At 59.4% G+C, this 25,061-nt stretch overlaps 1 protein-coding gene across 2 annotated transcripts in view; it reads right to left on the bottom strand.

Moving 5' to 3' along the window:
• WFS1 (wolframin ER transmembrane glycoprotein) overlaps positions 1 to 23,036 on the bottom strand; it is a 30,524-nt gene extending 7,488 nt beyond the window's left edge. The window contains exons 1-6 of one of the 2 annotated variants that reach the window (XM_036104664.2): positions 22,869 to 23,036; positions 15,369 to 15,601; positions 6,214 to 6,296; positions 5,501 to 5,645; positions 3,515 to 3,685; positions 1,934 to 2,014 (exon numbers count right to left, since the gene is read on the bottom strand). In XM_036104664.2, the coding sequence (XP_035960557.2) occupies positions 1,934 to 2,014; positions 3,515 to 3,685; positions 5,501 to 5,645; positions 6,214 to 6,296; positions 15,369 to 15,600 (712 nt within the window). In that variant the 5' untranslated portion in view covers position 15,601; positions 22,869 to 23,036. Of the gene's footprint in view, positions 1 to 1,933; positions 2,015 to 3,514; positions 3,686 to 5,500; positions 5,646 to 6,213; positions 6,297 to 15,368; positions 15,605 to 22,868 lie in introns of both variants that reach the window. The other variant, XM_036104665.2, reaches the window with a different exon arrangement.
• Between the last annotated feature and the right edge of the window lie 2,025 nt (positions 23,037 to 25,061).

Below are 25,061 nucleotides of genomic sequence, written 5' to 3' on the forward strand. Positions count from 1 at the left end.
AAGCAGCAGCAAGAGCAAAGGCAACAGTGTCAGGAACGAGGCGAGCACCCCGGGAGAGGGCGGGCTGTGGACCAGGGGCTGTGTGCTAACCTGGGGGGCCGGAAGACGTCCAGGACTACACCCGGGCCACAGGGCCACCGTGAGATGGGGCAGCCTGGGGCGGGGCCCGCCCTGGTGGCAGGTGGACACGCGAGGCTTGAGCTGACACGAGACAGACAGTGGAGAAGACAGGGCCCAGTGGCCTGGCCCGGGCTATGTGTTGGTGTCGTGGGCGGTCTGACACCATGAGACCCGCCCCGAGGCACAGAGTGTGGATACAGCGGGGTCTGAGGACGGGTCACCAGTGACTTGGACAGGGCCATTGCGGTGGACGACGAGGGGGAGGGCCCAGAGAGAAGGGGGGAGGGGAGCCAGGATGGTGACTGCAGATGCCCCTCTCCAGCTTTGTTAGAAAGGGGAGCAAAGAAACAGGGTGGTTGCTATGGGAGCAAGGGGTCCAGAGAGCGTCTCATCCTTTTTTTTCTGAGGTGAGGGGAATAAGCACATGTTCATAGGCTGCTGGGAATGTCCTGGTGGGAAGGGGCCAGGAGCCTGCACCTGAGGGGAGGCTGCCCGGCTGGCTGATGGCCGGAGGGGGGCACCCCTGGATGGCACTGTCCACACCCACCACGGAGGCCTGGAGAGGCCATGTCTCTGCCCAGCTCTCACCTCGGGTGGGCCTCAGACCCATCCCTCTGAGCCCAGAGCACGGGGTCTCCCCCAGGACCCCAGGACGTTCTAGCAGTTACCAGGTGCACAGGAAAGTTCTGAGCGGTTAAGCATAAGGTGACTAGAGTGGAGAAGGCAGAGCCGAGCTCTCTCAGGAGGAATTACCCCTCACTGACTTCTGCCTGGAGGCACCTCTCAGCCCAAACACAGTCAGACTCCTGGCACCTCTGTACTTAAAACCCATCTAGAACCTCTGATTCCTCTGCTGCCCATCAGCCAGGGTCCTACACTGCTTTGCGTCCCCCAAACACAGCACGAAAGCACATCTGTGCATCCCTGCCTGAGGCCCTGGGAAAGCCAGACTTGGGATTTGATACGTCACCAGAGTTCCAACAACACCTCACGGACGGACTGCTTATCGGCCCGGTGGGAAGGGGTGTGTGTGCCCCTCTGTACGATGCCCCCTGTCCCGCTCCAACAGAAGCTCTCAGGACTGGTGGGGTCCTTGGCCCTCTAATCTGACTGTGCACAAGGGGAAACCGAGCCCCAGAGAGGAAAACCAGGCCTGCCTGAGGTCACAAGGAGTGTGGCAGAGCTGGGGGAGGAGCCGGGCCTCCTGTCAGTGCTGAGCAGCCACTGGGTCCCTCCTGTCTGGTCTCCTACGGGACGGGGGCCCTGGCCACCAAGACCAAGAGTCCGCCCACACGGCTGGGCAGCTGCACATGGGAGGATTGAGGACCTCTCCTAACTGGATGCCCCAAAGGCACCCACTTCTGCGTGCCCCCCAACCCTGCATTCCTCACCTTCCCACAGCCCATGCTCGGGGCAGCCCCCACAGTCCCTGCTGGGCGCCCCCTCACTGGGCCTTTGTGTGTGGTTCTCCCCCCTTGTGCTTCAGGGGCTGCTTCCTCACCCTTGCTGACCTGCTCAGGCACGCGGACGCACTCACGCACCACCCCCGCTCCGTCCTGCAGGACTGTGTTTACTGCCCTCTGTACCGGGTCTCTTTTCCCTCCTACCGTGTGCTCCCGCTGGGCAGGCTCCAGGCCCACTGCCCAGAACACCGCCAGCCCCAAACAGACTGGACTGAAGACCCACCATGCCTCCACGACCCTGGGGGCCCCAGGCCTGGAGTCTGCAACAAGGAGTGGACGTGTGCCCGGGGTGGTGGGCGTAACTGCTCGGCCCAAGGGGTCACAGGTGCAGGACAGGAGGCCATACTCACATTCGCTGCTAACCAAGCGCTCCAGTACCCGCCTCTGCTTCTGTAGGGACTTGGGGACCGGGCCTGGCTGTGTCCCTCCATCTGTAGATGACAGAGCAAGGAGAGAATCAAAGCAGGCTGTTCCCATGTGCCCTGCAGCCCTCTAGAAACCGGCCCATGTGCTCCCGGGGTGTCCCCGAGCTCTGGGGACCACAGGGCCTGGGGTCTCCCCACAGCCCTTGATGGGCAGAGTGAGGGCCACCTCTCGGCCCCTGCTGGGCACAGTCATCCCCTCTACCGATGCAGCCTTGGCAAGAGACACACAAGTTTCTGGTCAGCATAACTTATCCCCAAATACCTCTGCTGGCATCGTCCCTTGGCATGATTTTCCTCTGGAAAAGACTGAGCTCTCTGGGGGCCGGGCCTGGCTGTCTCCCCAGCCCTGCGGCTGGAAGGGGCTCCACACGAGTCTGTTCAGTGGCTGAGCGCTGAGCCCGGACTGAAGTATTCTGCCCTTTTGTCAACATCCACCCCCTGCCGCACCCTCAATCTGGCGAGCATTCAAGTCTTCTGCGTGCCAGGCACCGAGGCATGCCTTTGCGGAGTCAGGTCAGGCAGGAGACAGACAACATGAGGGGAGAGGCGCTGGGACCCAGAGAGACCGAGGGCCATGGAAGGGGCTTGGTCGGGGAGGGGGGGCAGCAGGTGGGGGCTGAGCTGCAGCACTGCAGGGTCTCTGGGGCCCCACAGGGGTGGCCCAAGCTCGTCACATCAAGCATGGCTCTCCAGGGTGCTGCCCCTCTGAGACCCAGGCCTCACGGACATCTCTGCTCGCCCCAGCACGTAGTCTCCCCAACCCCTGTCCAGAGAGCAGGCTAGTCCCTGGAGGGTCTAGCTGGACAGGGGTCTTGCCCGGAGACCCCAGGAGAAGGGGCAAACGTGTCTGCCCAGCAGCCTTCTCTACTGCTCTGCTGTGTTGGGAGGGGACCCCAGTCCTGGGGGGCCAGAGAGGGCTGGGTGCAGCCTGGGCAGAAATCACATCTGAGCAGCTAGAGGCAGGTGCTCCTCCAGTAACGGAGAGGGAGAAGTCAGGTCGGGCCTGGGGACTGGAGCAGCCACGCCCAGTCAGGGCCGCCGTTCTTCTGCCCCATCTGTCCTTCGGGCTGGCTGCCTGCTCAGGAGGCTGGGGGAGGGGCCGTGGAGGCCGGTGATGAGGCCTGCCTCAGGGAGGCTGTCCGAGCCACAGTCGGCTCAGTGCCCCTGGAACCTCGGGGATTCAGGGACCCAGGTCCCTGCCCGCATCTGTTCCTCTCCCCCGGCTTCTGTCCCCTCAGGAGGAACAGGACACCCTGAGAATGACAAGATCTGTGGTTCTGCCCATGGACTGCACCAGAGCTCAGGGCAGGGAGGGGACCCCAAGGACAGGATGACACCCCAGGAGGGACCCTCCCTGGGCCTTAGAGGATGCCTATGAGGTCCCCACAGCAAGGTCTCTGGGAGCCCCCAGTTAGGCTCGCAGAGTCTCCGCAGGGCTCCCATAGGGAAGCCCCCCAGAATTCCCACAGAGAAGCCCATGAGCTCCCCACGGGAAGGCTCACGTACCGTGCTCATTGACCTGACCAACGTTCTCGAGCAGCTCTGACACGGCCACCTGCTTCTTCTTCTTGGGGTTGAGCTTCCAGTACATGACCAGGGCAGCCTTGCGCACAGCCCGCTCCAGGTCCGTCTCGGAGGAGAGCTGCTTCACCTCTTGCTCGTTCTCAGAAGTGATGCCTACAAGACAAGAGGCATTACCGGCCTTGTCCCATCTGCCTGGGGGCCGCTAGTGACGCTCTGAGCCCTGACCAGCCCTGCCTGCAGGGGCTTGGGAGGGGACTCATGCAAGATGCTTTGCAGGCACCCCTGGTCACCAGGGCAGAAACAGACATCCGACCAGAAAGGACATCTGGCTAAAGACCCTGCTGGGACCCACTCTCCAGATTGGAGGCCAGCCTGGTCCTTCAGTGGACCCTCCCTGGAGTGACCCCGAGGACAAGCACATGCCAGGCCTTCCATGCTCCTGGCAGATCTCCCCAGGTGACCCCCCCGGCAGGCATGTGCTAGACCTTCTTGTGCTCCTGGCCCACTTCTCTGTCCAATTTCCTCCTCACAAGCACCCTCGGGAGTAGGTACCGCTCCCTCATTTACAGATGGGGAAGCCGAGGCACAGGGGTGTCCTGGCTTGCCCGAGGCCAGGGAGTCGGAGCAGGCAGACCGGCAGGTAACCATGGGAGTCAGAGACCGGTAACCACGGTGACCGGCCTGGGTGCAAGCGCGGGCCTCCCCTGCGTCCACAGCTCTTCACAGGCCCTGCCCCTCCTGAGGCGGCTGGGAAATCCGGTTCCCGCACAGCCAGCCCTTTCCCAGGGAGACAGAGACTCCCTGTGGAGAGAGATGGGCACAGGTTTCACAGGCTGGTCTGCGGCCACCTTTTTCCCTTCACCCCCAACTGTCAGGGCCATCAGCGGCCCCCCACCAAGAGCAGTAAGACTTGAGATGGGGGACGGGATTTTTTCTCCCTCTAAACATCTTCCAAATTTTCCACCTGAGTGCCCGTTTCTTTCAAGATCAGGAAGCACTTGGTGTGAAACAGTGGGAGGTGCGGGGCACGCAGGGATTCCCGGGGCCCCCTGCAGTACACGCCCTCGGGCCTGGTCCTGACCGGGCCCCCTCCCTCACTGACTTGCTCCACAATGGGAGGGCAGGCTGGTGAGAAACCCTGGCTGACAGAACCCCTCTGTTCTGTTTTCAAAGGCATCGGTCCCATTTCCAAAAAAGAAGGAAGATTCTATGTAATAAATGTAACTCTTAAAAACATTATGATATAAAACCAGAAGAAAACACACCGAACTAGAGAGCATTTCTCTGGGTTTCAAGGTTATGGGTAATTTGCATCTTTTTGCTCTTTATATATTCCAAGTTTTCTATGATAAATATAAGACACTTCTACAATCCGGAGAAAATCATTTAAAAAACCCTTTATGACACACCCTTCCGTTTTTCTCTGAAGTTGAAACTTCCACAAGCACCGCTCATGGCCCCAGGGACGAGCCACATCCCCGGGGCAGGATAATGGAATAAGTGGCCGTGTGTGGCCGGGCTCAGTCTCACTGCCCGCCCCCCGCCCCCACCCGCTCGCTTCCTGGCAGCGAATGCACTTGAGCAGGTCTTTACTGGCCTGTGGTCCCCCAGCTGTTCAGCCCAGACTGGATGCAAAGTCAGCCCAGAAAGTTCCATCCTGACCTCAGGCCACTGTCACATTCTCCTACTGCACCCGGTGAAGCTGACCGCCCGCGGGCTCTACGATCCACTCCTCGGTCAAGATTAGAAGCCAGCAGGGATCTACCGACAGACACCAGCACACGCTGAAGAGGACAGCGGCTTTGCTCGCTACACATCCCATGTCATGCTCCAGAAACGTCTACATGACAACCCGCCGGCGGAACAGAATTTACACCCGCTGCAGATTTCCTGGCGTCACCTGCTGATTTAGCCAGCAGCGCGCGTCCCTCAGGCGGGTCGCCTGCACCGAGCCGCCCGCGGACCCACCTTTCCTGTCCGCCAGGCACCGGCGAAGCAGCTTGACGGCCTCGCGCCGGCCCTGCTTCGCGGCAAGGATCAGCCAGCCCACCGCCGTGCAGCTGTTCAGTTCCTCGTCCCCGGCGCCAGCGAGCTGCAGGTAGCGTTTCCCCACCTGCGGCGAGAGGCCCGTCAAGCCCCGCCCCACGGCAGCCCCCCGCCTGCTGCGCTGGAGCTCCTCGTCCTGGCCCCGACCTGCTCCCCACAGCCCGGCAGGCTGGGGCTTCCCGACCCTCTCCTGCCCACCCCCGGGGCTCCTGGCCAGCCCACCTCCCCACCCCGCTCGCCCTGGGCCAGGAAGACGGTGGGGGGGGGCGGCGCGGGGATCGGGGTCCCCTGGGCGTCTACACCCGGTGGGGCCTGTGGGACCCTCGGGCTCTGGAGACTGCGGGGAGGGTGTGGTCCCCCCTCCATACATGACAGGAGGGGGGCCAGGGCACCGAGGGCCGGCAGGAGGCAGGGAAGGCATCCTGGAGGAGGGGGTGCCCAAGATGGGGTGTGAGCTGGACATGGGAGAGAACACGGGGTCCACAGAGGGCGGTGGGGGGCAAAATGACACAGAGAACATGGGAACACTACAAACGGGAGCCCGGCAGCCCTGCTCCCCGTTCACACAGCACCAGCCTCTCCTGGGGCCACTGTGCAGGGGCCGCGGGCTGAGCCTCCCGACACGCGGTCCTCACCTCCGTCTGTGCCTTGGGGTCCCCCGCCTTGGCCTTCTCCAGGACTTCTTCAAAGGGCACCTCCACGTCTCCCTCCATGGGCCCTTTAACACAGGAGAAAAGCAGACAGAATGTCGCGAGGCTGGTCCTTGTCGCCTGTTTGGGAGTAGAGGGGACTACAACGATGGGCTCGGACCCAGGGCAGCTTTGTTAAAATCCAGGTCAGATGCAGATAGAATATGCCAGAATGCTGCCTTCCAGTGATGCAGACAGCCCTGGACACGGACAGCAAAACTCCCACGGACGGTGGTCTTCAGTAGCAGCTCAGAGCGGCGGGAAGGACAAGGGGGCACAGACCCCAGTCCTACCCTCACCCCTGAGCTCAGGCCTGCTTGAGCTGGGCTCTAGAAAGATTCCAGCACCCCTGTGCCCCAATAAACAAACCAAATCCATGTTTTCCAAGACTGCCGTCTATATGCACATGATTTTTGGAGGTCACAATCAGTGCGCGCACGCACACACACACACACACACACGTTTATGACAGTGAATCGTAACCAATTTCCCACATTACTCTGGTGAAATGTACCATTTCCACGGTTCAGAAACCCAATGGAGAGACATGCTCAGGGTGCTGGGCCTTTACATTATTCCCAATATTCACTAATTTTATAAAATGGTGCCACAAACCACTCTGCGTATACATTTTTTTTTGGAGTCATTCTCCCAGCATAGGTTCTTCAGGTGCATTACTAGGCCCAAGGGCCCAAACGTCATACGGCTCACGCTATAGTCTCCTTTCTAAAAAGTTATCCTGAGTTACGAAAGCCAACTTTCACAACCTCACCAGCAATAGGCAGCATAACTAACAATTTTAAAAAATAGTTTTTTGCTTCGTTTTGTTATTTTTTATACTTTTTACCAGTCTGATTTATACAATGAATACTCGGGGCCTCCACCCCGCTCCACACCCCACCTCGGCAGGTACGACGGCACACCTCTAGGCAACCCGCGGGATGGACCACCAGCACCACAGACTCCACTGTAGGTGCTCAGTACACACTGACAGCCTCTCACGCTCTAGAAGTTTCTGGAAACAAAAATGGTCCCCCGTAGCACCACCCGAGGACCAGCCTTCCTGATGGGTTCATTTGGCCTTTCCCAGCACCAGCTCTGCCAGGCTCGGAGCTGGCTCTGCGGCCACCAATGCCACCAGCCCGTGTTCCAGGCACCCGAGTCCACAGGACACAGGACTCCGGGAGGAGGCGACAGGGGCGTGGCCTGAGCCAGTGCAGCCTTCAGGTGCAAAGGTGGAGAGGCACGGGGACTGCGGACAGCTCAGAGTGCGGAGGCTTCTGAAGACCTCACAGCTCAGGTACACACTGCGGCCCTCTTGGGGGATGGCTGGAAAATACCAGGCCACCTCTCCCTGAGATCAGACCAGGCTTCCTCACCGAGGTCCTCAGGGCCCCTGCCCAGCGTGGCCTCAGCATGCCCACCCTTCCCTCGTGCCCAGGACCTCGGTGCCTCCTGAGCCAAGGCCACTTCTCCCTTCTGGCCGCTGTCACCCACCCCCTCCCCACCCCCGGCCCCTGGATGCACTCTCTGGCCTAGAACAGGAGAACACAAAGCCCTAGGTTCCAAGCCAGTCCCTTCCACTGGCTCCCAGGGGAGCAGTGTGCGCACGGAGGGAAACCTGGCCTGTGTGTGACTCTGCCCTTAGCATCCAAGTGCTGCGTGACCCACCCAGAGTCATTTTCAACCCAATCGTTAATATCCATCCAACGGGACGGTGAAGGACAAGACACTTTGTATTAAGTGACTGGGCCAGAGTTGGCATTCCCAAAGTGGGGGTTTCTTTTCCCTCCCCACTTCCCACCTCTCGGCTGACCCCAGGGCCTTTGCTGCTCACTGACACTGCACTTCCCACTGCAGTGCCCACCAGGCAACCTCCCACAGGTTCAAAACTTTTCTTGACTAGGTGAATTCGCAAGCCTACGTTCTTTCTGTATTTTAATCAGAATATAGAAGATTCAAACATGTATCTGCTGGCTAAAGATTCTGTCCATGATTAATTTTTCACAGAAGTTATTCATAGCCTGGCATTTCAAGAAGTCTCCCCAGTAGACAGAACCTCCTTGAATCACACACCACACCTTCTTCGTGATTCCAGTTTCCACTTGGCACTGACAGAAATATTTCTACAACTACTCAAATGTTGGGCCCGTGCTGCAATCAGAGGGCTCTGGCTCTTTTAATGTGAGGAGTCTTCCCACAGGTCAAGGGCTTACTGTTCAGTGTCATAAAGAATACCCCCCAGAGCTGGCTGAGTCAGTGTGGACCAAGGACCGTGAAGCACACTGTTCTTTGCATGCCCAACCTGCATTCCTGGCTTTTTCTGGCCCTAGCACTTTGATGTTCCTTTTGGGTACCCACCCTTCCCCATCTCGGTCAAGTTCTCGTGGCACTGTCCCTCACCCAGGCTGCGGGGAGTGGGGGCGTGTGCAGCAGGGGCCCCGTCTCCCTGACCACAGCACTTGGTTTTCAGGGATGGACACAGACCCAAGCCAGGTGGGGTTTGTGTTGAACTGCTGGGAAACCAGCCTCCTCCTTCCGCTAGGTCTCGGCTGATGGACGTCAGCTGGGAGCCCGGGAGGGCCGCCCAGTGAGGAGAGCCCACCTGAGGTGAGGGAAAGCGGAGCTGGGGTTCCTGATCACATCATCTGAGCCCCTGGATCCAGTCCTGTGTGAAACCAGCACAGCCTACGCTCTACAGATACCCGGAACTGAGAAATTCCTCTCAACCCGTTTTTTTTTCTGGCTTATGTCAATGTGCATCGTGTCTCTGTGTCACTTCAACTGGAGGGGTCCTGACTCTAACTCATTTTTGAAAGGCTTCCTGTCATAAAGCAGCAGTGATCAGAGCTGCGTGGCCTTGGGCACGTCTGCACACCTCTGCCAGAGCCCACGGAGGACCACGTCCACACCCATCCCCATCTTTTCATTGTTTTTCTCCCCGGATCCTGTGCATTAGAAAGATGTGTGTGTGCCCTGCTGACTTGGTACATGACCCTTCATCTTCTCGGACCTGGCAAGGGGAGCACAGCCCCAGGACGCTGTCTCCTCTCCCCGGCAGGGTCCTTTGCCGTTTTCCCACCGCAATCTGGGACGTGGTGTCTCATAGCTCCCGCCAGGCTTCACGGGGACACTCTGTCCAGTGGGTGGGTCTGACCCAACACACCCCAGCTGCCGGCACAGCGCTGGCCCCCGCAGCTCGATAAGCGGTGCAGGATGGAGGGATGAGGATGGGGGCCACCGGCGGCAGGATGGCGGGCAGGGTCTGCGGCATTCCTGTCTCCCTATATCCCGGCGCAGGGACACAGGACAAGCTCCACACGGTGACTGCGCTGCAAGTTCAAGCCCCTGCCCCTGCGGCCGGAGCAGGCGCTCTGCAGAAAGGGAGAAGGTTGGTGAGCAAGCCCCGCGCCCACTCTGGAGCGCATTAGGACCCTGAGCCATGAGCGGGGAAGCCCGTGCACGAAGCTCTCCCAGACATAGCGGGAGCAGGACAGAAGCTGGCTCCCTTGCTCCCTACTGCTGCTAGCTAGATCTGCTGAGTGCATGCCAGAAGCTCGGGGAAGGGGAGGGCCACCTGAAGCCTGCAGGAGGAGAATGACGCAATACTCCTGTCTTCAGGCGGCTGCTGTCAGCTCCTTCCTCACTGCCCCCCAGCCTCCTAGACTCCCTGGTCCTCCCAGGGCGCCCGCCACGGGGGCTGCAGGGAAGGGCAGGGTGAAAAGCAACCCAGGGTACATCGTGTGTCCTCCTCGTTGCTGTGGCCACCTTGCACCAATGGCCCACACATGGGATGGCTGGGCTGCCCTATACCAACAGGGTGTCCCACACACACGGAGCTGGGGTCGCCTTGCACCGGGGGGTGTCTCATCAGCCTTTGTGATGCTGACTCTGGTTCTCATGAACAAACAGGGTGAATAATCCTTGCCACCCCATCTCTGCCCAGGGCTGGCTAAGCTGAGGCAGGGGGTCCTGGCCAGGAGGTCCACTCTCCTGACAGCCTCGGGCACGGGTCGTGGATTCAGCTCCTTATCACACACCCAGTAGATGTGTACTGAGCACTGGCCACGTGCCAGCCGGGGGCGCCAGGAGCTAAGGGCACCAAGCCGAATGAGGCAGGACCCCCGCCCTCAAGGCCCATCCAGGGGCTGGGCGAGGACTGTCACATTTCATCAGTACGGGCTGTGGAGGTGTCAGAAGTCATCGATCCTGATGGGGGGGTGGGCGGTGCTTCCTGGAGGAGGTGACGCCTGAGGCTTGGAACGCAAGTAGATAGTTAAAAGTAACTGATGAGGGCACACGGCCAAGTTTCCAAAGGTCTCAGGAAACCACCACACCCAGGACTCACCCGACCCTGCCACCCCGCCGGCTCACGATAGGGCATCCTATAGCGAGGGGGTCATCACACGGGCACGACCATCAGATGGACCAGGGCTTGTATCGGGGTCCGGACAAAATATCGTGTGTAGAAAAGTCCCTAGATTGTCATTGGCCAGCACCTCGACCAGAGCACAAAAACCCCAGCTGTTTATCGCTGTGACTTGTCCCCAGGACAGCAGGGCCTCAACACTCTGCATCTGCTCACACTCTCACATTGGCATCGGTTCCGACCGACCAGCTCTGCACCCCAGCACCCACCCACGGCTCCAGCCAGAGACCTGGGGGCCAGCCTTGCTTCCTTTGCCCCCTCTCCACCCACCCCTCGGCCACCGCTCTGCCCAGTAGCTGGGGTGGCCTCCTCTTTAGTTTGACACAGAGCATGTCATTCCTCTGATTTAGACCCTCTAACGCTCCCCCAAACACCCTTCTTATCATGACCCTTGAGGGCCTGCCTGGCTGACCTCCTGACCCTGCACTCTGCCCCTGCCCAGGGGGCCATCAGTGTTGGAGCCCTTGGGGTCCAGCACGCCCCCACACTGTGCAGGTCCTTCTTCATGTAGTCACCCGGGATCCCTCCTGGAGGTCAGGGCCCCACCTGCCTCACCCATTGTCTCTTGCACCTGCTGGGCAGGTCCTCCATCAGCACTGGGGTGAATGCTTCCTGGCAGCTACACCTCTGCCCAAGGGTTCCACCACCCCCGTCTGTGGCCCCGCAGCTGGGAGGCCTCACGGCGCTGGCGGTCCCGTGGCGATCAGCTGGGGCCCACCGCGGGTAGCAGAAAGGGTGTCTGTCGCTCCCCAGGCCCCCACAACATCAGCTGTCCCCAGCACAGTGCCTGCCCTTCAGGATGGTTACTGTTTGCTTCTGGCTCTCCCTGGCCCAGGGCTCCTGGAGGGCAGGCCTGAGCCTCACCAGAGATCACCCTGAGGGCCGGCTGATGAGCCCAGACTCCAGCCCAGCCGGCTCTGCTTTGGTCCTGTGCCGGGCTCCCTGGAGAGGCGGCCCAGAGTACTGGGCACACGCGATGCCCACCTGTGGCCCTCTGATAAGCAGAGAGTCCCAGAGTGTGTTCAAATCTCGACCTCATGGCTCACCGGCTGGGGGCCCTGGGGGCACCCACTTCACCTCTCTCTCTAGGTTTTCCTGTCTGAACATGTTGGAGAAGTGAGCGGGCTAATGCCCGGCACGGAAAGCGTTACTTCTACACTCACGCTCGTTGTGACCTGTGGGTACCTAACCGGGGCTCGTTACACCTCTGTAGACACACAGGTGAGGAAACTAACCGAAACAGGCCCACAGAGCCCTTCCCCGGCAGCCGCTCTCCGGGCTGCACAGGGCCGGCAGGGTGGGGCCCACTGCGTTCGCCTCAGTGACCTGTGAGGGACGCAGAGCAGGACAGCCTGGACGTGGGGGCTGGGACCCCATGCCTGCAAGACTGCCAGGGCCTGCTTCTCTCCCTCTTTAGGGGGGCGGATGGCAAACAGAGCCCACGGCTGTTTCCTGACTCCCACTTGAAGCTTCTTGCAGTCTTGCTGCTGCCCTCCGAGGACGGTCTGCACACTCAGATTGAAACCAAGTGTGCTTCCAGCCCCGGTTTCTGTGCTCTGCAGCCGTGAGGCATCGTGGCTCAGAGCCCAGGGTCAGGACCCCTCGTCTGCCCAGAGGCCTTGGAAACAGAGCAGAGAACACGGCGGATCTTTCAAGGAGATGCAAAGATCAGAAGTGCCTAAGGACTGGGTGAGTTTCTGGAATAAATCAGGCCCTGGCCTGGCGTGAACTTGCACAGGGGAGACTCTAGCCCGCTTCCACCACAGCTCGATCTCCGCTGGGCAGGGCTGGTGTTAACCCGGGAGACTCGGGTCACCTGTGGGCCCGTCACTCGGCAGCTGGGTGCTTGGGCAAGTCTGTGCCTCAGTATCCTCATCTCTAAGTGGGGTAACAACAGAGCTGCCCTCACAGCTAATCCCCATGAGGGGATCAGATGTGGCCCACGGAAAGCCCTGAGGACAGGGCTCATCGTGGGTTGGGGGTTTCTGCGTTGGCGGCACGGCTGAGCTGGGGGTGGTCATCTTAAGCAGCGGCCTCTCTAGAGGAAGGAAAAAATGACAAAGCCTGGGGGAGCTGGAGAAAGGGGAGGTGAGGTGTGACCAGGTGGCGGCAGGGGCTGGACTTCCTTAACTCGTCCAGACCACCTGGGGGAACGAAGCCTCCTCTCAACAGCCTGGGACTGAGGAGAGATGGCCCAGCATCCCGCCCGTGGTGGGGGAGGGGATAAAGAAAGCACCCCCCCCACACACACACACCACGCACCGTGCACACGGCCAGTGTGTGGCACAAGCCTCCCTTGGGGGAGAGAAGAAACCTGGAGCACGCACATAGCAGCTAGACACACACAGCCCCGAGCTAACATGAAGCCAGTCACCAAAGAGGTTCGTGGGGGGGGGGGGTTGTAAAATAGCGGGCACCCCCCAGGGGGTCTGAATAGGATCTCAGGGAAGGAACCAGGGGACCAGGCTGCTTGGTGACATGAAGCACAAGGTACGCACCATCTCTGGGCCCCCACGCCAGGTGCCTGTGGGGACGAAGGGGCCCCGTCTCAGCACAGCACCCCCAGCTCCTGCGTGCACCGGGGCCTGAGGGATGTCCACCGAGGTGCACGGTCCCGGCACCGGTGCGATCCCCACGCAACACCATGTTGCTGGTATGGTCACGCCCACTTTACAGGTGCAGAAACAGGCCCGGTATGGCCACCTGATGCCCTCAAGGACACATGGCTCAAGGGCATGGGCCAAGAGGGACCTGTCTCTGGCCCTCCCTGGGCCACCTCAGGGCCCTGACGATCAGTAACAGTTCGTGTGGACAGACACGTGCTCCAGGGAGTCCCAGCTGGGAAATGTTCATGGAGAACCAGCGCTGGAGCCAAACTGCAGAAAGCATTTTATAAACTGTAGGTTTCAACACAGTGAATCACAAAATCCATTCAACTGTCCACGAGCAGCACTGCTTTTACATAAAAGGAACAGAATGGCCCTGATCAGACTCCGCACGCGCGGTAAGGAGAAGCGGTGTTTGGGAAATCTCTGTTCCCACTGAGTGTGTGTGAGTGCGTGTGCGTGCGTGCATACACACACGTGTGCGGGCGTGCACGTCAGCTGAGGGTGGCACGGTATTTCCTGCTGTGGGTCGAGGCCAGGAAGTGTAGGAAGCAGTGGTGCCCTCCGAGAGGGTAGGATTTCAGCAGGTGGAGCTGGGGAGGGCACATTTTGGGTGGAGCTTCCCGCCTGGCAAAGGGAGGTGGGGAAGCATGGAGGCAGGCCCGGAGAACGGGGACCAGTGTTGGTGTGCGGGGAGGTGGGGACCTGGTGTGAGCGGGACGGCACGACCCCACCTGAATCGGAGTGAACGGTCTACACGGTAGGGCTGGTTCCCTTGAGAGTAAGACACCCAGCGTGCTGGAAAGCGCTGCGGAAAGTACCAGAAAGAGCAGTGCGGGTACCAGTGACACTTCCCACAAACATCGGAGCCAGAGGCTTGGGGCTCCTCCCACCCACGGCAGCCCCTAGAGCATGAAGACACTCTCAGACAAGGCTGGGGCTCCGGCCCAGGGACCAGTCCTGACCCCAGCTCCCTCCCGGCGTATCTCCATCATAGGCCAGACCCACGACCATTATCACCCTGAGCCCTCCTCCCTTTCCCCTCCCGACCGGTCACCTGGGAGGCCTGGGGCTCTCACGGCCCCACCTCTACTCTGGGCGAGGCCACCTCTTCCTGCCAGCCCTCGCCCCTGCCAGGCCCTCTCCTCCCATCCTAACCTTTGCTCGGCATCTCCTCTTCCCACAGAGCAGGCTTCCCACCACCCCAGCCCTGGGTCCAGGGCCACTTCGGTGCTCCCCAGGCCCTATGCTTCCCTCTGCTCCCCACCACACTGGACTGCTGGGGGTCGGGGGCAGACCTGACTCACCTGTGAAACCCGTGGCCACTCAGCGCCGTGCTCATGAGCAGGAGGTGGATGGAGGATGGACAAAGCCCTAGCGCCCCTGCCCCAGGGTCAGCGAGGTGGCCGGCCCCATGACCCACCGTCCTGTCCCACTCAGGTCCTCACACCAGCTCACTTCTGCCCCTGGGAGGTGCCTCTGGGGAAGGCCTGGGGGAGCAGAAACCTGAGGAGGCCCCAGAGTGGCAGGGGGTGGGGGTAGGGCGGGCAGCCCTTAACAGTCTGGCCTGGGGATGGAGGACAATGGTCCATAGCGCATTGGGGACCCAGGCCTAGGGGCATTCCAGGGTGGCAGCCGGATCCTGAGGGGAGTGGCCAAGGACCAAGTAGAGCTGCCGACCAAATGGCCCTGATGGGCAGGGGACCACGTGGGCTCCCCTGAGCGCCGTGCGGGACTAGGGTGGAGGGTAGTCTTCCTCTCACTGCTCTCATACTCCAGCACCTGGTGCAGAACTGCCTGGTCCAGAACCAGCCCAGAGTGTGCACAGATCGGCACTGGAGCCATCAGGTCATAAATAAAATAGGGAAATGTGACCTCTGCTACCCTCCAAGTACCTGCATCAGGACCAAAGCCCACTGTGCAGGCGACAGCCGAAGGGGCCTGGCCCGCAGGAGGAACTGGGCAGGGCTCCTGGGCCGCGTGCCAGGACTCGCTGCTCGCCTGGCTTCCCCGCAACAGCCCCGGCGTGCGTTCAGGACAGCCAGCTTCCAGCCCCAGCCCCTTACCTGTTTGGTCTGCTCTTTCTCGGCTCCGAGCACTCGGGGCCCGGGCCACAGCTGGGGCAGCTGTGTCTCCCACATCTGGTCCAGGGCCAACTTGGGGTCCAGGAGCTCGGGGCGCCTCACTCCTGTCCTGTTCCATTGAGGCAGTGGCATTGAGCCTTGAGCGGGCCTGGGGCTGCAGGGGTGGTGGAGGCTGTGGGCCAGAGGGGCGGGCAGGGGGGGCACCGGAGTCCATCCTGCTGGCGAGAAAAACCGAGGGTCAACACAGAAGGGCGGCCAGGCCCAGCCTGCTCTGGCCTCGAGTGTTGGGCAGAGAGGGGACAGAAAAGAGAAGTGGGGTGGGGAGCCACCTCATGTTCTATGTGGGATCTCATTCAACCTCACAATAGCCCCTGAAGACCATACCCATTTTACAGATGAGGAAACTGAGGGAAGAAATTCACTCAAGGCCTCTGGCTCAAGGGGTCCCACAGCAGGCATGAGCTCGGGCCCTACATCGTGAGGCCTGGAGTCCCTGCTTCACTGGATACGAGCCATCTGACCTCAGTGTCCGCGTCTGAGTGGCAGGGATGGTGCAAAGCTGTGAGGGTCCGATGAGATAATCCACATGGAGCACTGAGCATGGTGCCTGGCTCGGGGGGCTGCAGGGTGGCCTCCACATCGTATGTCTACCCCCAATCCGTGAAGGTGACCCTACTTGCAGATGTAATTAAGGATCTTGAAATGAGATCATCCTGGATTAGGGTGGGCCCTGACCCAACGACCAGTGTCCTGAGAGGAAGAGGAAGGAAACACAGAGAGAAGAATGCCATGTGACGGAGCCAGGGACAGGAAATGTGGCTGCAAGCCAAGGGCCACCAGGGGTCACCAGCCTTCAGCAGAAGCCAGGAGAGAGGTGGGGAAGGATGGCCTCTCAGAGCCCCCGAAGGAACCAATCGCAGAGCAAGAGTTAAATAAATGTTAGCAGGTAAGTGGAAGGGAGGAGGGGAGGGGTGGGGGGGCCAGGAAGCGGGGAGGCAAACAGCCCATTGAGCCAGGATTTAGGCAGATGTGCCCGACTGCAAAGCCCTCCATGCGAGGCCTAAACCGCTGGGCTTAGATGCCACCAGATACGAATACGCACTAAAAAAGCAGAGCGAGGTGCCTAAGAACAGGGAACGAACTGGAACAGACTAGGCAGCGCGGTGGTTCTACAGCCCTCTCATGACAGGCGAAGGGGCTCAGTCAGTCAATAAAAGGGACCTCATGGCTGATTAGCAAAACGGCAGGAACGACCACTGACACAATTGAGGGCAACAGGTCAGCGAGCCTGGAGCTGAAAGCCCTGGGAAGGGCCCCAGGATCCCCAACCCGGGGACTCAGGATGGACTTCAGGGGACACAGGCCCCTGAAACTGTTGGGACGACGTGTGCACTGGGTGGGGGACCCGGTGGCTTTTCCTCAGACTCTGAAAAGATGCTGTGACCCTCCACAGACTCAAGGCCACGCCCACCCTCTTCACTGCGTGGAGGAAAGTGAGCGCGGAGCAGGGAGAGGCTGCAAATGTGGAAATCTGGCCCCACGCCCGCAGCTCTGCGGTCCTGAGCAGGCCACGCCCCTCTGCTTCCTCCACTGTAAACGGGACAATCCTCTCAAGTGAGGGCCCCGTGGGGACCAGATGTGACTACGGGCTGCACATGGGGGCCAGGCATCCCCAAATCCCAGCGCCAAGCACCAGGCCTGCCAGGGTCGGGGCCCCCTGGATGTTTCTGGAGACAAATGTCACAGGAAGAGTTGGGGCGGCCCCAGGCGCCACGAGCCTGTTCCCCGGGGGGCTACACAACCATGCCTGCCCTGTCCCAGCCACAGTGGGTCCTGAAGACGGGATCTGTGTCCATCACTCCCGGGAAGGAGGCACTCCTTGCCCCCAGCTCTGCGGTCCTGCGCAGGCCACGCCCCTTGAAACAGTTATTTTGACTGCCGTGCGACATGCCTAATACTCAGCCCAGAGGCCAGCCACAACCTGTGGTTGGGTCCCTGCAGTTCCTACCAGAATGTGTTTTCCAACGGAATATGTCCTTGTGGAGCACCTGGGAGAACTAGCTTGGGTTTATTTGGTTGGTTGGAGGTCGGATGGCTTGTGCCCGGTGAGGCAGGGACTCCAGGCCTCAAGACGTAGGGCCCGAGCTCATGCCTGCTGTGGGACCCCTTGAGCCAGAGGCCTTGAGTGAATTTCTTCCCTCAGTTTCCTCATCTGTAAAATGGGCATGGTCTTCGGGGGCTATTGTGAGGTTGAATGAGATCCCACACAGAACACGAGGTGGCTCCCCACAGATTTCAATCTGGTCATTCCTCCGTCTGAAGGACTCAGTCCTTATTTTAAAACATCCCCCAGAGGCAAGACCAGAGCACGGCCGAGCCACATAAATCTGCTTGGAAATCAACACACTGCTTCATGCTGTTTCCAAACTGTAGGCTTCAGGGAGCCCAACAAGGAGGCGACTTCTGTGAAACTCGCCATTTAGCCGCAAGTGTAGACCAGAGTGAGCACGTAGCCAGCCACGGGCGGGGGAGACCCACGGTGACGCAGCACACGGAACCCAGTCACACAGGTCATCCCCTGACCCAAGACAGCAAACACGTCAGTTCTTTAGACCACATGGGGCCACATCCTGCCAAGCCACCTCTTGTGGCCTGCTGCCCCCAGAATCAAGGGCCACCTCCTTGGAACAGCAGAGCGCAGCTGGCCTTGACGACAGCCAACTTGCGTCGGGAATAGCAGCAGGAACGGACGTGTGTCTGGGGCGCGCTCTGCTCTCCGCGCTTGCCGTGCACGGTCTCGGGGTGCCGCACGCAGCACTGTAAGCCAGGTCCTGCCACCAGCCGGTGTGACAGACGGACGGGTGGCTTAGCCTTCAACCCTCACTCCATTTCACAGACGAGGAAACGCGGGTCCAGAAAGGTGGGACCCGTGCTCCAGGCCACACAGCTCACGGTGTTGGAGCTGGAATTCAAATCCACCAAGCCTGTTTCTGAAAACGGGGCCTCTCACAATCCGACCCCGGCCACGCCTGCCCTGTGCTCTGGCAGAGAGAGAGCCCTCTTCCTCCAGTGCGGGACCCAATGTGCCTCGTTCCCGGGAGTGTCCCCGATGCCTCCCTGAGTCGTGTCTCAGGTAGCACCCCCCTCTACCAGGAGACCCCAGGCCAGGAGGGACACAATTTTACTACCACGAGACATGGGGAGTGAGTCTCAGTTTTACCCGGGACCTGCAGCTACTTAATCTCACTGTGTCTCAGTTTCCTCATCTGTAAAATGGGAATACCACCTCCCATGTAGGGGTGCCATGGGGATTAAGGGTGTGAAGGAAGAGAAAGTAATCTGCAAACTATGAAACATTAAAACGAACAATCAACCAACCAACCAACCAACCAAATAAACCCAAGCTAGTTCTCCCAGGTGCTCCACAAGGACATATTCCGTTGGAAAACACATTCTGGTAGGAACTGCAGGGACCCAACCACAGGTTGTGGCTGGCCTCTGGGCTGAGTATTACGCATGTCGCACGGCAGTCAAAATAACTGTTTCAAATAAAATCTCTGCTTAGTAAGAATGGATGAATAAAAGAAAATTAATTTTCGGATTCTCTAAGAGTTGGTCAAGCCCTTTGGGGAGCAGAGGGCTTATTATTTTAAAGCAAACGAGACAATTCACTGCCAGGGTTGGGTCACAGGGAGGATCCCAGACCATCTCCTGGTGGAAGGACCCACACAGGGTCTGGCCTTTCCAGCTGTAACACGTTCTCTTTCCTGGGGTTCTGGGAGCCTGCATCTCCTTCCCCTGGAGCACCTGCAGCCTTGCCTGGCACGCATCGGCGGCCTAATGTGCAAGGCACACCGGGACAGCCTGCCCTCAGGGAAGCAACAAGCTTATAGGACCTCGCTGTGTGACTTTAAGCAATTCCCACCCCCCAGGCCCCAGCATCCTGATGGCAAAACAGGAGCGTCTTCATCCAGCTTGGCCCCAGCTCCAAGACTCCTCCAACCTGCCTGCTGGTGGGGCGGCCAACCCCACTGCCCCCTGATGGCCAGGGCGGTAGCCTGGAAACCTGTCATTGTGTAAGATCCAAAAAAACAAAGTGGCTGGCATTCTTTCCACGTGAGTCCCAAGGCATATTTTTATCCCATCAAAACACAAAATACCAGCACCAAGGAGCTTGGCTGAGGAGCTGCCACCCCCAAGGAGGGCTGCAGGGACCATGCACCTATGGAGACATGGAGCAGAATGACCCCATGTGGCCTTCTGCCCCAAACGCTCTAATCTGTGCGCAGGCTGGCCCCCACTCTGGTCCCCCGGGGGGGCAGCCCCACCTCTGAAACAAGCCCCCACGGGAAGCCTTCAAGTTGTTCAAGTGCCCTCTGACCAGAGCCGCCACACTACCCTCCCAGCCCCGGGGAATAAGCAGGGGTGCCCACAGGTGTCACAGACAAGGGGGTCTGACACCGGCAAACTTGCCGGCACCATGCAGAGGGCAGCTAGGAACATTATGGCCCCCCAGCACGGTGCTCCCCTACAAAGATGTTAACCATGAGCCCGTACACAAATAAATGTTTAAAGTCAAGGGAAATGTTGGTGTAACACTGTTAAACAGGATTTAAAGCAGCATGAGAATCATCCTGTCTCTTTAGAATGAAAACGAAATCTACCTGCAGAAAAAGATGAAAGAAAATGTCCCCCGAACTGTTAATACTGGCTCTCTCTGAGTGGAGGGATTATGAGTGGTTTTATTTTATTCTTTTTCTAAATGTATTTCCCTGATTTTCTATAAAAAATGTGTAAGGTGTGTGAAATGAAAACAAAACATATTTTAAAACCCGCCTGTGACTGAGCCCTAAGGGAAAGGGCCCAGGGGTTCCCAGGGTCTGAGGAGGCTGCTCGAGCATGGCCCAAGGCAAAGGGCTACTCCTCAAGACAAGGGCACAAAGCCCTTGGAGGCTCCCAGATACCTATTTTTGCTCCAGAGTATTAAGGGCCAAACCAAGGAACATTCCAATTCCACTCAATGTGCCAAGTCCATAGAAACAAAGTGGGAGGCAAGTTGGGAATGCCCAAATCCTCGATCAAGGACAGCCACGAGTGTCTGCCCAATGCCGAGCCCACACGGCACACCCCGCACCTGCTCTGAGCCGGCCCCAGCAGGTCAGCAGACACGGACTGGGGGCTGATCCTTCGCTGGGCACTGTGCTGGGCCTCCCGGCCCCAGACAGCACTCCCATAGGGCTGGCCTTCGAGCAGCTCATGCCCAGTGGGAAGGATGACACCTAAACAGACAACTACAAAGATGGAGCAGCATTTGGGGTGCAAGCACCCAACGGGGGGTCTCACTCAGCTTTGGAAGGCAGGGTAGGGATTGTGGAAGAGAGCCGTTGACTCAGCCTTTAAGACAAGCAGGTGTGAGCCAGGTGAGGGTGGAAGGCAAGAGGAATGGAGGAGTGTGGACATTCCAACAGGGGACTGCCCAGGAGAAAAGACAGCAGAGGGAGAGTGACCAGCCATGTGGCCAGGAAGGTGTGGATGGCTGGGAAGTGACCGCGGGGATGGGACACAGGAATGAGAGAAGAGGCTGTGTGGGCGGCTAGGGCAGGTCCCAAGGGCCTGAAGGACGCCAAGCTTTGGAGGCAGAGCTGAGCCTAGGGCCAGGAGGAGTTCGGAAGGACAGTGCTGAGCAGGGAAGTGATAGTTAAAGAACCACTGGGGCTGTGTGGGGACAGGATGGAGAGCCCAGGAAAGGGGCTGGGTGACCATCCAGGGAAAGGTAAGGAGGCCTGGTCCAGGGCCAGCATCTGACAGCAGCTCTGGGGCCAGAAGAGACAGGAGTATCATCGACTGGATGTGAGGGGTGGGGAGCACAGGGTGGCTTGGTTTGTGGCTGGGGGCCACAGCAGTGGTGCCACTTTCTGGGGTGGGGACATGGGAGAGGGCGAGAGCCATATAAAGCATAAAGCTCCCTCCCTGTTATGATTCTTCTTATCACCATCATGGACCAGGGTTTGATCTCTGTCCCAGAGCTCAGGCACTTCTGGGGGCCGGGACTGAGCTGGGTCTCCTCTTTGACCAGCCCCCAAGGCCTGTCCAGCCCTGGCGTAGGAGGGGCTGGGGAGGCGTGAGCAGGGAGCCCTCCACATAGTCTTCCATCCTGGCAAAGAAGGTGTGATGTGGTCTCCCAGCAACCTTCCCTGTTTTCAAAGGTCCATCTGCTTGGGGGTTGGGGGGTGCAGGGGGTGCAGCAAAGGAGTGGTTATATAAGGGAACCTTCCTCTAAATCTCTGGTCAGACACCATGGGGCTCCCGTGAGAATCACAGCCCCTTAGAGACACAGGGGCCAGGACGGGACCGTGGAAAGCGTGGCCTCTGCGTTTCCGTTGATATGGCTCCCTCACTAGGGCTGCAGTGAGAACAGGCGACCAGCACGGAGGGTACCCAGGGCACTCTGCAAGTGACAGATCCCAGCAGAAGGGAAAGCCCTTTATAAACAGGCCAAATGCCAGGGGTCACTGTCCAAGGTGAGGAGAGGCAGGACTGGGCTTGCTTGAGGAGAGTGCAGATCGGGGTGCAAGTCTTCCCCCAGGCTCTTTGTGGTCCTGGGCAGGTCACCAATCCCCAGTAAGCCTCAGCTCCATCATGTGTCCACTGGGGCTATAATTCCCACTCCTATAAGACGCGTGGGGGAGGGGAGTGTAAATATTGTACAAACGTTAGCTCCTTGGAATTTCTTAACATCAACTACAAAAACCGTTGGGAGGGCATGGTTTCATCACATCCCTAAGGGCTGGGCGAGATTCCTCAGAAAGTTTCCATCTGTCACAACAGAAATTAATGGTGCGGAGGGCTGGCGGAAGGCCGGCTTCACCCCAGCAGGGGCCGGGAGGGACTGCCACTGCCCCTGCCTGCCCCCCTTACCGAGGAGGAGCCCCAGGGGGAGAGTGAGCGCCGCACTGATTCTAAGTGGGCTCCGGGGGGTTCAGCCTGACCCAGGGGCTGCCCCCTCCGGCGGGCCCGGTCCCCAGTGCGGGCTGGACCCCGGTCGCCCCCGCCGCCCCACCCGCGTCCCCGCGGGCACTGAGGGCCGCCCTGGGTCCCGCCGACGGCCGCGGGGGAAGGGCCATGACTGGGCACCTCGGGACCGGCGCTGCGGGGTGCGGGGAGGGGCGCCTCCGGCCACCCTCTGGCCACCCGCGGGTCCCCGGGGGGCTACGGCTGCTGGCCTCTCGGTGCTCGCAGCGCGCGGGGTCCCGCGACTCCCGAGGGGGCGCGCCCCCCCCCAGGAAGTCCCAACCCAGGCCTGGGCGGGGGTCGCCGTGGGCGTCGCGGTGCGGGACCCCAGCCCCCCACTTTCTGGGGAACTTGTTGGGGGGGCGCTGGGAGCAGCCGCGCAGATGGAGAAACTGAGGCCCAAGGCGGGCGGCGCCTCCCGGGTCTCTTTCCAGTCCCCCGCGCGGCCGTCCCCCTCCCCGAAGTACTCACCCGCCCGCAAGTGGGCCGCACGCGACTCCGCGACGCCTTCGGACCTCCGGGCCTGTCGCAAAGTTGCTCGCGAGGAGCCGGACGCCCAGAGGCGGGAGCTAAGCAGCCGGGCCGAGCTAGCGACGCGAGCTGCTGCGGGAGCCGGCGAGCGGGGCCCACCACGGAGGGGCAGGGCCGGGGGCGGGGCCGCAGGCCGCGCTCCACTCCCGACGCGGCTCGCAAGACGCGGCGCCGGCTCGGCCCGCTGTGCGGCCGGCACGCCTGCCAATCACCGCGCGCCTCCGCCAATCACGGGGCGCCTCGCCTGGCCGCCGCAGACTGCCCCCTGGTGCCGCGGGGCCGGAGGGCGCCGGGGGGGCGGGTCCGAACCGCCCACAGCGAAAGTTTCTGAGCCGAGTCGGCCCCGGCCCGGCCCACCGCGTCGTGGCCCGGCCCCCGCCCCGCCCCCGCCCCGCCGGGCCACGCCCACAAGGCGTTCAATCGCAGAGGGAGGCCCCTTGCCTCTCTGTCAACAGGTGGTTGGACCCTTGGGCAAGACGCGGGCCACCTTTCACCCACCACTCTGGCCCCAAGGTCCCCAACTTCAGATTCATAATCGTCGCTATTGCAATATTAACTAACAATTGAGTGCCTGCTATGCGCCAGACCCCTAAATTCCAGCCCTGCCAGAGACAGAGAGGGCTCTCCTGATACAGGGATAGACAAATATGGCCCATTTAAATGTGTACAAGTAACCAAGTGCAGCTTTAAATGCACGAAATTAAATGCAATGTTGCACGCTTTTCACGAGGTAATTATGGGATTCGTTTAAGAAAAGATATCAGTCCTGATGCAAGGCTCAGGCAGTTTGGAAACGCTCTTCTTTCAGTCTCACCTCCTATGTCTGAGGAGGTGCAGCTTGGAGATGAGGGGAAGGGTCTATCCTTAAGTCAGGGCCTTGGGAATATGAGGTCGTGGCCCGTGACCCCCCCTGGGCTGTGTCTGCTCTGTGTCTGGTCCTCCTAGCCAACCTGGGATGCCTGTCCTGGTCATCATGACAGAACCTGGCTCAGAGTGGCTGCCAGAGATATGTTACCAACATGTGGGGAGCAAAGATCCCAGATGGTTTTGGAGATGGATTCTATATACTGAACACACAGCCCTGGGGACTTTCGTCAAAGCTATGTGATTCACACCAATCACCTCATCTGATTCTTCAGCTGCGCCCCCTCCCCCGGGGCTACCCCGTCTCATCTAAGGCTGTGAGGCTCACAGGGGAAGGAAGGAAATGGGCACAGAGCAGCACCTGCTCGGCCCCAGTTTCAGTTTTGGGGGGCTTTCATACATTGAGGTTTTCACTGCACCCCTAATGAGTGCATGGGGCTTGTTTTAACAATGAGAAAATTGAAGTTCAGACATAGGTAGTTATTTGCCCAATGCCACACAGAAATCTTTCACCTCTTATAATGTTTTTATTACAGAAAATTTGGAGAATTACAACAGGTAGAAAGAAGAAAAAATCATTCAAAGACTATTACTGTTCATGATTTGGGATCTATGCATATTGAAGAAGGGGTTTCCAAAGGTCCCTGTGTTCACACTGCAAGTGTGTGCACATACCTGTTTAATTAGGGCCAAGTCCTAGAAACAGAAGCACTGATCCTGGTAGGCTCTTTCAGGTCTCTAGATACATTTTTACAAAACAGATTTCTCAATATTGTTTCCAGTTCACATCTGAGGGGTACACACTGGCATGGGGAACTACCTTTTTAACCCCTTTCCTACTACAGTAAATGAAAAATGGCCTTCCTGCCTTTGTAACCTGCATTTCCATGCTAACTAATGAGGCTAAACTTTTCATGTTTCTTGATTTTGTTTTTTTTAAAGATTTTATTTATTTATTTGATAGAGAGCAAGAGAGCATGAATTGGGGGGAGGGGGAGAGGGAGAAGCAGACTCCCCATTGAACAGGGAACCTGACCCTGGGCTTGATCCCAGGACCCCAGGATCATGACCTGAGCCAAAGGCAGATGCTTAACCGACTGAGCCACCCAGGCACCCCTCATGTTTCTTAATTTGAAAAGCACCTACTTTCTCATTCATCTATTGGGCTTCTTAGGTTCTTTGAAAACCGATGAGATGAGTTCTTCTATTTCCAGCCTACCTTCTTTACCACCTGTCCTCCCCATCAGCTGGCAGGATGGGGGCAGACCT

The sequence above is a fragment of the Halichoerus grypus genome, chromosome 3, assembly GCF_964656455.1.
Source record: "Halichoerus grypus chromosome 3, mHalGry1.hap1.1, whole genome shotgun sequence".
In the NCBI taxonomy this organism is placed as follows: Eukaryota; Metazoa; Chordata; class Mammalia; order Carnivora; family Phocidae; genus Halichoerus; species Halichoerus grypus.